Source organism: Trichechus manatus, unplaced genomic scaffold (genome assembly GCF_000243295.1).
Source record: "Trichechus manatus latirostris isolate Lorelei unplaced genomic scaffold, TriManLat1.0 scaffold00065, whole genome shotgun sequence".
NCBI lineage: Eukaryota > Metazoa > Chordata > Mammalia > Sirenia > Trichechidae > Trichechus > Trichechus manatus.
This window is the reverse complement of record NW_004444001.1, coordinates 4,676,713-4,690,487: the sequence shown is the minus strand read 5'-3', so window position 1 is coordinate 4,690,487 and position 13,775 is coordinate 4,676,713. Positions and strand designations below refer to the sequence as shown.

General features: G+C 38.8%; 1 protein-coding gene across 1 annotated transcript in view; it reads left to right on the top strand.

Moving 5' to 3' along the window:
• Positions 1-13,775, top strand: part of KIF6 (kinesin family member 6) — a 499,202-nt gene that overhangs the window by 191,714 nt on the left and 293,713 nt on the right. The window contains exons 7-9 of the mRNA XM_012556417.1: positions 2,599-2,805; positions 10,240-10,383; positions 11,433-11,519. Coding sequence (XP_012411871.1) covers positions 2,599-2,805; positions 10,240-10,383; positions 11,433-11,519 — 438 coding nt within the window. The remainder of the gene's footprint in view (positions 1-2,598; positions 2,806-10,239; positions 10,384-11,432; positions 11,520-13,775) is intronic.

Genomic DNA, 13,775 nt, shown 5'->3' with positions numbered 1-13,775 from the left:
GAACTATTATGCACTGCTGGTGGGAATGCAAAATGGTACAACCATTTTGGAAAACAATATGGTGCTTCCTTAAAAAGCTGGAAAGAGAAATAACATGATCCAGCAATCCTACTCCTAGGAATATATCCTTGAGAAATAAGAATTGTCACGCAAATAGACATATGCACACCCGTGTTCATTGCAGCATTGTTCACAATAGCAAAAAGATGGAAACAACCTAGATGCCCATCAGCAGATGAATGGATAAACAAACTATGGTATATACACACAATGGAGTACTAGGCAACAATAAAGAACAATGATGAATCTGCGAAACATTTCACAACATGGATGAGTCTGGAGGATATTATGCTGAATGAAATAAGTCAGTCACAAAAGGACAATATTGTATAAGACCACTACTACAAAAACTCATGAAAAGTTTTACACACAAAAAGAAATCTTTGATGGTTATGAGGGAGGGGAGGGGTGGGGATGGAAAAACACTAAATAGACAATAGATAAGTGGTAACTTTGGTAAAGGATAAGACAGTACACAATACTGGAGAAGCCAGCTCAACTTGTCTAAGGCAAGGTCATGGAAGCTCCTTAGACACATCCAAACTCCCTGAAGGACCTAATTGCTTGGCTGAGGACCGTGGGGACCATGTTCTCGGGGAACATCAAGCTCAGTTGTCATAGTTTATAAAGGAAATGTTCTACATTCTACTTTGGTGAGTAGCATCTCGGGTCTTAAAAGCTTGTGAGCGGCCATATAACTTACTCCACTGGTCTCACCCCTTCGAGAACAAAGGAAAATGAAGAAAACGAAAGACACAAGGGAAAGATGAGTCCCAAGGACTAATGGACCACAACTACCACAGCCTCCACCAGACTGAGTCCAGCACAACTAGATGGTGTGCGGCTACCACCACTGACTGACAGGGATCACAGTAAAGGGTCCTGGACAGAGCTGGAGAAAAATGTAGAACAAAACTCTAACTCACAAAAACAGATCAGACTTACTGGTCTGACAGAGACTGGAGAAACCCTGAGAGTATGGCTGCCGGACACTCTCTTAGCTCAGTAATGAAGTCACTCCTGAGGTTCACCCTTCAGCCAAAGATTAGACAGGCCCATAAAACAAAATGAGACTAAAGGGGCACACCAGCCCACGGACAAGGACAAGGAGGCAGGAGGGGACAGGATAGCTGGTAATAGGGAACCCAAGATCAAGAAGGAAGAGTGTTGATGTGTCGTGGGCTTGGTAACCAGTGTCACAAAACAATATGTGTGTTAACTGTTTAATGAGAAGCTAGTTCTGTAAACCATCATCTAAAGTACAATTTAAAAAAAAGTGATAAATAAAAATTTGAAAAAAAATGATGGCTACCCATCTTTTTTTTCTGGAATATCCAGATATTCCAACACCGTTTATAAACTAGCCCATCCTTTCCCCCATTGTGGTGTGTTGTCACTTCTGTCCTATACAGAGTTCCTACATGAGCACATCCCCTTTCACTGATCTAGGTATCTGTTCCTGCACCAGTACCACACACAGTTTTAGCTACTGTAGCTTTATGATATACCTTGATTTATGGCAGGGCAAGTCCCCATTTGCTTGTTCTTCTTTCACAGAATTACTTTTTGCAATGTTTTGGAATATTTGCTCTTCCATATGATTTTCGAATCCAGTTTGTTTGTCTTGTTCCACAAACAACATCTGTGGTATTTTTATTATAATTGCATTGACTATATGGGCTATTATATAGAGATTAATATATAGATTAATTTTGAACTTTTCTATCCACAATGGTATATTCATATATATCACTCCATTTATTCAGGTTTTCTTTTTGTGTCTTTCAATGTTTATCATTTCCCTATAAATTTCATATCTTCTTAAGATTAGTACCTTGTTACCTCATAGTCCATTGCGTATTTCAGATTAATTATTGCTGGGCTATTAGAATTTCATTAATTTTGTATATTCTTGCATCTAACAACCCTGCTAAACTTTTTAGTTCTTAGTAGTTTGTAGATGATCTTGCATTTTTAATGTAGACCACCATCTGTTCTGTACATAATGACATTTTAATCTTTTCCTGTTGTTCTGCCATGTATTTCTTTCTTTCTTCTTTTATTTGTTTATTTTTATTACATTGGCTAGGGTCTCCAGTTCAGTTTGAGTTGTAGCAGTGATGATGGGCATCCTTGTCTTCAAGTTGTCTTTACAATTGTGATAATGAATTCTTCTGATATGCACATTCTCACCTCTTTTCCTCTAAATTAACATTACATATTTTCAATAAGGTATGGATTGTGGTCCTATAATGAGACAAGCTTGTTACATTGGTAAGAAGACCCAAAGTTAACCTTATTAGAACTCCTTTCTAACTTTCTGAACCAACCCATCCACATCTGTTATCACTCATTCAAGAGGTAATATATTGGAAAGAACTCAATTCAAGGGTCTCAACTACCATTGGTTTTGCTCTATTTGACAGTGTTGACTTCACGGGAAATGTTTTATCATTAGAAATGTAAATTTAAATCTGTTTGTATTCTTCAAAATTCTCATTGTTCAAGTTATTTTTGTTTTGCAATTTCTTTTTATAGACTCCTATGAACCAGGCTTCAACTCGTTCCCACTGCATTTTCACTATCCACTTATCAAGCAAGGAACCAGGATCTGCAACAGTCCGTCATGCCAAACTCCATTTGGTTGACCTGGCTGGTTCAGAGAGAGTTGCAAAAACTGGAGTAGGGGGCCAGCTCCTAACAGAGGCCAAGTATATCAACTTGTCACTACATTACTTAGAACAGGTAAAATGGACAGAATGGGATGTAACTATAGTGACTATTTGTTTAGCACATAGTACGTGTCAGGCATTCTACAGCATTTTGTCTATGCCATTTCCTGTAAACATCTTAACAGCCCCATGCTGCAGGTGTCAGTTATTATCCCCATTTTATAAAATTTGAAACTCAGGCTCAGTAAATTCTCAAGGTTACCCAAATAGTGGTGGAGTGAGGATTTGAACCTAGATTTGGTTGGCTCCAAAGCCTATGCTTTTTCTCACTATGCTTTATTGTAAAACTAGTCATGGGTGTGAATATAGGTTATAAATGGCCTCTTGTGGCTATTTTTTCAGACAAATAGATTAGCAATGGGAACATAACTTAGAGATGACCAAAATTTTTCAGCTTCTTGTGACTTCATCTGGTTGGTAATTTTAGCCCTGCAATGGTTCTCTTTACCTTCTATACCTTCTCTTCCCCACTCCAAGCTCACTACAATCCAACCAGTCCATACTCTATTTTTATTTTCTGAATTTAACTCCAAGGGAAGATAAAGCTCATCTGAATTTAACCAAATAAATCTTCCAGGAAAAAAATGCTAATCTTGAAAATGAGTGGATTGAATTAGATGAGTTCTCAAGTTCTTTTCTGCTCTGTGATTTTAAGTGCTGTGAGTTGAATGTTAAAGGTGGCAACTACTTCCAAATTCTAAAAAAAAAAGAGAAAAACGTCAAAAACTGGAGTGGGGAAGTACAGAGTATATTGGTGAGGTGGAAAGAATTGTTAATGAATGTTGGAGGCTAAAAGATTTGAGAAAACAGAAAACCTGTTTTTGGCTGCCTAATGAACCCTTTTGAGACTGATGTTGTCCTTATGCTAAATGCTTTGTAATGGTCAAGCTGGCTGAAAAGCAGATTGAAAGGTGCTTTTCAGCACCTAAGTGTGCTCTGTCTGAACATGGTGCCCAGGTAGGCTTAGACCAAATGAATCCCAGCAACGCAGCACCCAGTGATTAAAGCCTGCGTGGTGTTCAGAGGAGGGTAGGGTTTCTGACAAGACTCAGCATTGCTGAGCTCTCTCATGCACTTCTTATGCTAAACTGAGCTTTTTACTTAATAGGACACTCAGAGAACATTGATATGAAAGCATAATGGACCATATTCAAAGTGCTTTATTTCAAAGAAATCTATCTGCCTGTTTCAGACGGTAGCACTCTCCATTTTAATTCCCATTATGTCCATCTGTTCATACAAAATTATATTCATCCGTTGAATCAGATTTTCAACCACTTGTAATCACTCAAGAGAAATATTCTGCCCCGAATTCTTTTTATCTTCATACTGCATGACCTTTGCAAGCTGCTACTTGTCATTAAAACTATTCCTCTTCCCACGTGTCTTCTCTGCAAAATTCTTGTGACATCAACAGTCTTGGTGGCTATGATTTTCTATATAGATATATATAAAAAACCAAAAACCTGTTGTTGTTGAGTCAATTCTGACTCATAGTGATCCTATAGGACAGAGTAGAGCTGCCCCATAGGATCTCCAAGAGTGGCTGATGGATTTGAACTGCCAGCTTTTTTGTTAGCAGACAAGCTCTTAACCACTGTGCCACCAGGGCTCCATAAATACATATAGATATATTTATATAGCAATATATATTTTATATGAATATATAAACATATAAATAAATGTATATTGCTATATAAAAATATATATATGTTGTTATTATTTTTGTTAGATGCCATCAAGTCAGTTCTGACTCATAGTGATTCTACGTACAGCAGAAAGAAACACTGCTCCCTGCACCATCCTCACAATCATTGCTGTGTTCGAGCCCACTGTTGCAGCCACTGTGTCAATCCATCCCACTGAGGGTCTTCCTCTTTTTTGCTGATCCTCTATCACACCAAGCATGATGTCCTTCTTCAGGTGCTGGTCCCTCTTGATGACATGTCCAAAGTACGTAAGATGAAGTCTCACTATTCTCACTTCCAGTGAGCATTCTGGCTGTACTTCTTCCAGGACTTGACAGTACATGGTATATTCAATATTCTTCTCCAACACCATAGTTCAAATGTGTCAGTTTTCTTTGGTCTTCCTTATTCATTGTCCAGCTTTTGCATGGATACGAGGTGATTGAAAATGTTATGGCTTGGGTCAAGCACACCTTAGTCCTTAGTGACATCTTTGCTTTTTAGCACTTTAAAGAGGTCTTTTGCGACAGACTTGCGTGATGCAATACGTTGTTTGATTTCTTGACTGCTGCTTCCAAGGGCGTTGATTATGGATCCAAGTAAAATGAAATCCTTGACAGCTTCAAGCTTTTCTCCATTTATCATGATGTTGCTTATTGGTCCAGTTGTGAGGATTTTTGTTTTCTTTATGTTGAGGTGTAATAAATACTGAAGGCTGTGGTCTTTGAGCTTCATCAGTAAGTGCTTCAAGTCCTCCTCACTTTCAGCAAGTAAGGTTGTGTCATCTGCATAACACAGGTTGTTAATGAGTGTTCCTCCAGTCCTGATGCCATGTTCTTCTTCATATAGTCCAGCTTCTCAGATTATTTGCTCAGCATACAGATTGAATAAGTATGGTGAAAGGATACTACCCTGACACACTTCTCCTAATTTTAAACCACGTAGTCTCCCCTTGTTCTGTCTGAACGACTGCCTCTTGGTCTGTGTACAGGTTCTGCATGAGCACAATTAAATGTTCTGGAATTCCCATTCTTTGCAATGTTATCCATAATTTGTTATGATCCACACAGTCGAATACCTTTGCATAGTCAATAAAACACAGGTAAACATCTTTCTGGTATTCTCTGCTTTCAGCCAAGATTCATCTGACATCAGCAATGATATCCCTCATTCCATGTCCTCTTCTGAATCCAGCTTGAATTTCTGGCAGTTCTCTGTCGATGTACTGCTGCAACCATTTTTGAATTATCTTCAGCAAAATTTTACATGTGTGATATTAATGATATTGTTTGATAAATTATCACATTCTGTTGGATACCTTTCTTTGGAATGAACACAAATATGGATGTCTTCCAGTTGGTTGGCCAGGTAGCTTTCTTCCAAATTTCTTGGCATAGTCCAGTAACTGCTTCCCACACTGCATCTGTTTGTTGAAACATCTCAGTTGGTATTCCATCAATTCCTGGAGCCTTGTTTTCACCAATGCCTTCAGTGCATCTTGGACTTCTTCCTTCAGTACCATTGGTTCTTGATCATATGCTACCTCCAGAAATGGTTGAATGTCAACCAGTTCTTTTTGGTACAGTGACTCTGTGTATTCCTTCCATCTTCTTTTGTTGCTTCCTGCGTCGTTCAATATTTGCCCCTAGAATCCTTCTAAAGTGCAACTCGAGGCTTGAGTTTTTTCTTCAGTTCTTTCAGTTTGAGAAATGCCAAACATGTTCTTCCCTTTTGGTTTTCTAACTCCAGGTCTTTGCACATGTTGTTGTAATACTTTACTTTGTCTTCTCGAACTGCCCTTTGAAATCTTCTGTTCAGCTCTTTTACTTCATAATTTCTTCCATTTGCTTTAGCTATTTTACATTCAAGAGCAAGTTTCAGAGTCTCTTCTGATATCCATTTTGGTCTTTTCTTTTTTCCTGTCTTCTTTCTTTCCTGACCTTTTGTTTTCTTCGTATATGATGTGCTTGATGTGATCTCACAACTCATCGGGTGTTTGGTCATTAGTGTTCAGTGCATGAAGTCTGTTCTTGAGATGGTCTCCAAATTCAGGTGGAATATACTCAGGTTTGTGTTTTGTCTCTTGTGGACTTGTTTTATTTTCTTCAGCTTCCACTTGAACTTGCATATGAACGATCGATGGTCTGTTCTGCAATTGGCCCCTGGCCTTGTTCTAGCTGATGATATTGAGCTTTTCCATTGTCCCTTTCCACAGATATAGTCTATTTGATTCCTGTGTTTTCCATCCGGTGAGGTCCCTGTGTATAGTTGCCAATTATGTTGTTGAAAAAAGGTATTTGCAATGAGTAAGTTGTTGGTCTTTCAAAATTCTATCATGTGATCTCCGGTGTTGTTTCTATCATGAAGGCCATATTTTCCAACTTCTGTTCCTTCTTTGTTTCCAATTTTCGCATTCCAATTACCGATAATTATCAATGCATTTTGATTGCATGTTTGATCAATTTCAGGCTGCAGTCATATTTTGAGTGCCTTCCAACCTGAGGGGCTCATCTTCCGGCACTGTGTTAGACAGTGTTCCGCTGCTATTCATAAGGTTTTCACTGGCCAGTTTTTTCAGAAGTAGACTGCCGGGTCCTTCTTTCTAGTCTGTCTTAGTTGGAAGCTCCACTGAAGCCTGTCGTTCATGGGTGACCCTGCTGGTATTTGAAACACCGGCAGCATAGCTTCCAGCATCACAGCAACACGCAGGCCACCACAAGACGACAAACTGACAGATGCATGGTAGTTCAAATTTATGTATAAAATATAACTATTTTATTTTTATTCTATATATTTATATACCAAAAACCAAACTCGCTGCCGTTGAGTCAGTTTCAACTCATAGCGACCCTGTAGGGCTGGTGGATTCGAACTGCTGAACTTTTGGTTAACAGCCAAGCTCTTAACCACTGTGCCACCAGGGCTCTGTATATTTATATAGAATTTATATAGATAATCTGTATATTTATATATCTGTATGTATATTTTATTCTGTATAACTAATTTATGTATTTAACAAATATTTGCAAGGCCCTATAATGTACCAAGAACTATGCTAGACCCTAGAACCTAGTGGTGAAGAAAAGAGAAAACAGTCCTTTCCCCAGAGATCTCATAGTCTGGTGTAGAAAGACATGCATGAAATAAATCATCATAAATATATAGCTGACATCCAGGGTAAAGCTGTGAAGAGAAAGTAAAGAGTAAGGGGAGTGTGTAACGGCAATGTGACCTAGACTGATGGAATTCAGAACATGATATTAAACAGAGACCTGAAGAATGAGTGAGAGTATGTCAGGCCAGGATGGGTATGAAAGCATGTCAAGCAGCAGGAACTGGCTGAGCCAAGCGAGCTGTCAGCCTGTATGCCAGTCCAGGGTGATTGACTCACTCAGGGCCTCAAATATATTCCCAGGCCATTGATCCTGGGCTCTCTAATGTAATACACCTGTTTCATATTCACTCACTGCATCCCTGCAGTCATTAACTCTTGACACTCAGATACAAGTGCCTTCACAGGGAAGACTGAGGTTACAGCATAGAATAATGGAGAGAGATTTGCATGAGGGGAAGGAAGAACATGTCCATTATGTGGACATGGATATGTGGGTTGAGGAGGTCTGGGAATAGCTGCCAGGGAGAGAAAGAAGGTGGGTAGAAGAGTAATTTTGGAATTCAGAGCAGATAGAAATAGATGAGTGAGAGAAAACCAGTAAATACATATGGACAAGAATAATAAAAAGAGTGGGCAGACACTTAATGAAATAACAGAATTCAAGGCTTTTATAATTAAATTCTCTTTATATAATAGTTTATTTTGTGGCTAATTAGAGTGGGAGTGTGACACAGTGTAGTTTAATTAGCTTCATTCCTTCATTTATTCATTCAACAAATTGTGATTGAGTGTCCCCTGGGCGCTAAGAGCTGTGTTAGGCAATGGGAATAAATGTATGATTGAGAAACAGTCTGTGCTATTATGTTATCCAGGGAAAGAGCAAAGCATATAAAAAATAAATATAATACAGTAAAGTAAATGCTGTTATTGAAACCCATGTAAAAGTGTCAATAATGAATTATATCCCCTCTGTCTCAGTTTCAATATATACCATGAAGATGGAAATAGACTGGTAACCTGTCCCACATTTATTAGTGCAAATTGGTTATAGAAATTCTGTGCAGAGTTGCAATTGTTCTCCTGGCCCTAACTGTGAGACCTCACACCTGCTAGCAAGGTGCAGCTTCTTCTGAGTTAAATGCAGCTTATCGTGCTCATAAGTAAATAACTTTTGGTTTGCCAGAGTACTGTTGGTTTTGGAGTCCTCCTTGTGCATGCAGTACTTTTTCCAAAAATTTTCCTTAAAAACATTTTAAGCCACAATGACAGGGTACATCTTGGCCCTAGAAGTTGAGTCCATGGGAGAAGAAGGAAAGAGATGTGCATGCTTGTTCTGACTGTAAACCTCACCAAGTGCCCCTGGTGTGACCCGTGGTCTTTATCAGCCCTAACATCAAGTGAGAAACCACTGAGAGTGGAGAGTGTTTGCCCTCTACTTCTTCAGATATCAGAAACGGGGCTGCTTTTAGCCAGTTTTCCAGCACAAGTGGAACTTTCTCAGAGTTTCGATTTCCACTTGTCTTCCACTGATCATGTTGTGTATGGAAGAAAAAAACTAATGGTGCCAGTGCCAGTTGTAACCACTCGGAATTTTTGTCAGTTTTCAGAGGATGATTTTCCATGTCCTTTCAGCTCCTTCAAAGAAAATCTCTTTAACTTACTAAGTAGTAAACCAAATTATTAGTTCCAAGCACAGTCTCTAGACACTTGGAGATATTATTAAACATAATATGACGTTCCATGCTGTTGCTTAAAGAGCTGCTTTGTGAACGTTCTTCATCGTGTACAAACGTGAAATCCAAAATGGAAGTAAACATTAAAAAAAAAGAAAGTTGTATGACCACCTCCTTTCTCTCTACCATTCAGAAGATAATTTGGTTCCTGCCCAATTTAGAGAGTTTGGAGTAGCCCCACAAAGTGGATCCACCTCTGCCTTTCTTCCAAATACCTGCCATTCCTGGGGCACTCATAAGATCTGCATTTGTTCCAGGTGGGCTGGGCTTATTACAGTATTCCTAAAGCTCCCTGCACCATCCTTTAGAGCTGGTAGGATACCTGTTCTTGGTCCTCTTGGAAAGACATGGCCTAAGACTGGTTTATATGCCTAAAACAAGTCTCCAAGGGGATCCTAAAGAAAATTACCTGAACACCCCTCCGCAACACTGAGCACTTTTGTGTTTTACCAAAAACCATCTCAGAAATGATCTCTTTTGATCTTTAAAACATTTCTGTGAGATAGATGGGCATTCTAATCTCATGTAAGTAAATAAATATAAATTCAAATAGTGATGAATACTAGAAGAGAAATAAAATAGAGGCTGGGGATAGGTGTGTTATTTTTGATAGAGTATTTAGGGAAAACCTTTGTGAATAGATAAAATTTGAGCAAAGATTTGAAAGATGAGAAGCGTGAAGCTGTATGAAATCTGGGGCAAGAGCATTCCGGGTAGAAAGAACAGCAAGTTCAGTGCCTCTGATGTGGGAGCAAACTTTGCATGTTCAAGGAGCAGCCGCCCAAAGTCTGGGGGTCACCCTGCATTTAGTTATTTTTTCTTTTTGTATTTTTATTGCAATTGCAGCTCAGTTGTTTGTCATATGTTCATTTTCTGCTAAGTGATGCCATTATTTTTCTACTTTACCACAGGTTATCATTGCCCTTTCAGAAAAGCACCGTTCCCACATCCCCTATAGGAACTCTATGATGACCAGCGTCCTAAGGGACAGTTTGGGAGGGAACTGCATGACGACCATGATCGCGACACTCTCTTTAGAGAAGAGGAATGTTGACGTAAGTGGTTCTTCTTATTGGAGATCTCCATCTGAGTTTTTCTTGTTCATGTATGAAATGGACTTGAGGGTCCTGGTTGGGTTTCCACCTTTGCAGCTGGGCTGGGCTATGCCTTCAGAGGTAAATACAGCGCAGAGGTCACAGCTTTGGGTTATTTGCCAGCATCATAATAACCTCATTTGAGAATTGACTTCATGTAGCACAGGATGGTTTGAAGAAGCTTCATACACAGATTTTGGAGGGCCTGCTGGTGGGTTACTTACCTTAGCCAGAGAAATGAGAGAGGTGACCCATCAGCTTCTGCTCGTTTTTACTCCTGATTTCTAAGATCTTGGTAGTTTGAAAACATTCTTGAGGGGTTTCTCCTAGCATGTTACTGCAGAGGTTGGCAGTAGAATGACTTTCTTGGGTGGCTTTAGAGCCAGCTGATGTTTTACACGCTTCAATTTAACATTTGGGATCCAGAAGCTCTCCAGAAGAGGAAAACAGGAAGCACCAAGAGGCCTCTGAAAACAAGGCTAAGTCCCAAGTGCGTTGTAAGATGCTTTGAAAAGCCTTTCATTTTGTTACAAATTTTTATTTTGTAGTCTTCTATGTTTGTGGATTATGGTACCCACTAGGATTATGATTTTATATGTACTTCTGGTTTAACAGATCAATAGTTGTAGAATACATAACACTTGCTACTTAGGGCCTCAGGATATACTATGGTTTTGGCATTGATCTTTTATTAAGCCAAAACAAAAATTTGATAAAAAATAATGTTCTAGAGCAAAGCTGCCTAATTTGGAGGCAAGTCTTTTCCTCATTATATTTTATCCACATCACTCTTTAGGTATGTATCTTTTTTTTTTCTCCTTGTGAACAAAAATTATGTTTTATCTAGAAAGAAATATCTCTCTAGGCTATAACATTTTTTTTTTTTTTAATTGTACTTCAGATGAAGGCTTACAGAACAAATAGTTTCTCATGAAACAATAGTACACATATTGTTTTATGACATTGGTTAATAGGCCATAACATTTTAAGGAGATATTTTGCTTTCTTAGGAATCTATATCTACCTGCAGATTTGCACAACGAGTGGCACTTATAAAGAATGAAGTTGTTCTAAATGAAGAAATTGATCCCAGATTGGTAGGTAACTTTTGACTGACTATGTTAAAAAAAGTCAAACTATATCAAAGATTCACTGAAGTTTGTGAGGCACTTACTCTGTGCCAGACAATGTTCTAAATACTTGAAATTTATTAACTCATGTAAACTTCACAGCAACATTGTGAGTAGATGGTATCCCTATCTCCATTTTACAGATGACAAAACTGAGGCACTGAGATATTAAATAACTTGCTCAGGGTCTTACTGCTGATGAGTAGCAAATCCTGACAGTCTGGCTCAAGAATCTGTGCTCTTAAAAGAGAATGAATAACACCAAAGACACATGGAAAGTAGTAGCCCAAGAGACATAAAAGGACACATAAACCAGAGACTCCATCAGCCTGAGACCAGAAGAACCAGATGGTGCCCGGCTACCACAATGACTGCCCTGACAGGGAACACAACAGAGAGTCCCTGATGGAGCAGGAGAAAAGTGGGGTGCAGAACTCAAATTCTAGTAAAGAGACCAGACTTAATGGTTTGACTGAGACTGGAGGGACTCCAGAGGACATGACCTCTGGACTCTCTGTTAGCCCAAAACTAAAACCATTCCAGAGGCCAACTCCTCAGACAAAGATTAGACTGGACTATGGGACATAAAAATGATACTCATGAAGAATGTGCTTCTTAGCTCAAGTAGATACATGAGACTAAATGGGCAGCTCCTGTCCAAAGGTGAGATGAGAAGACAGAGAGGGTCAAGAGCTGGTTGCATGGACACAGGAAACTGGAAGTGGAAAGGAGGAACGTGCTGTCACAGTATAGGGAGAGCAACTAGGGTCACATAACTATGTATAAATTTCTGTATGAGAGACTAACTTTAATTGTAAAGTTAAAGCACAACAATTTAAAAGAAAATAGTATAAAAAAAAATCTGTGCTCTTAACTACAGTTCCCCGTTGCTTCACTATTAAATGTGGTGTGATTCCTGGGGACTCATACAGTGTAATAATGTTGTCATTAGATGCCGTCGAGTCAGTTCTGACTCATAGCAACCCTCTGTGCAGCAGAATGAAACACTGCCCAGTCCTATGCCATCCTCACAATTATCGCTATGTTTGAGCCCATTGTAGCCACTTTGTCAATCCATTTCACTGAGGTCTTCCTCTTTTTTGCCAACTCTCTACCAAGCATGACATCCTTCTCCAGGGACTGGTTCCTCCTGACAACATGTCCAAAATATGTGAGATAAAGTCTCGCCATCCTCGCTTCTAAGGAGCATTCTGGCTGTACTTCTTCCAGGGCAGATTTGTTCATTCTTCTGGCCATCCATAGTATATTCTATATTCTTCATCAATGCCATGATTCATATCCATCAATTCTTCTTCGGTATCCTTATTCATTCATAATATTCAGCATAATAATACACGCTTATATTTTATGCAGGTCTTAGCGATTCAAAAAACATCAGTTCAGCTATCTAGAAACAATTATAAACAGACCATCTTTTAGGAAAGCTTATAGAGAAACAGAAGTCCTAATTGTTATTAAATAGAACCATAGTTTGCATAACTGTCCTGTTATTTATTCTAGAGATTTTTAAAAATTAATGATCAGCTTAATCAATGTGTCAGTGTCCAGTTTCTGGTTTATGACAATAAATCCTGCTTTATCAAAGCACTTTTTTTCAGCAAAAATATTTATAAGTTACATATCTTACCTACTTATTATAAATTCAGGTATTTTCTCTTTTCTCTATTTTAAGCTTCTATAAAATGAAATGTAACACTATCTACTCATGTCAATATTGAAAATATTGAAATAAAATATTTCAATTTTGTAAAATTCCATCATTTAGATTATATTATTTTTCAAATAATTCTGCTATTTTAAAAAATCTCTAGAAAATAAGCTGGTGTAAGCTTAGTAATTTGCATTATAAAAAAGATGTGAGAGACTTCTGGCAAAATGGCGCTCTAGGCAGAAGCACCACGCCATCCCTCCACAGCAAAGATCTGAAAAACTAAGCAGAACAGAGAAAACAACAATCCTGAAACCCTAAAACATCAAATGAAGAGATAAAAAACTCAGCCGGGGACCAAATGGAGTGAGAAAACTGACGAGAACGGAGAGTGAGGAGAGATTCATGCACTGGTCCCCTACCAGCTAACGCAGCACAGATCCGCCACCTTGGACTCCTATCAGAGACCAGCAAACAGGGGGTACGAGAAAGCAGCTTCACAGAGCTTCCAGCGGGAGACAAAACAACCAGTAATTTGTGATATACGCTTTCCC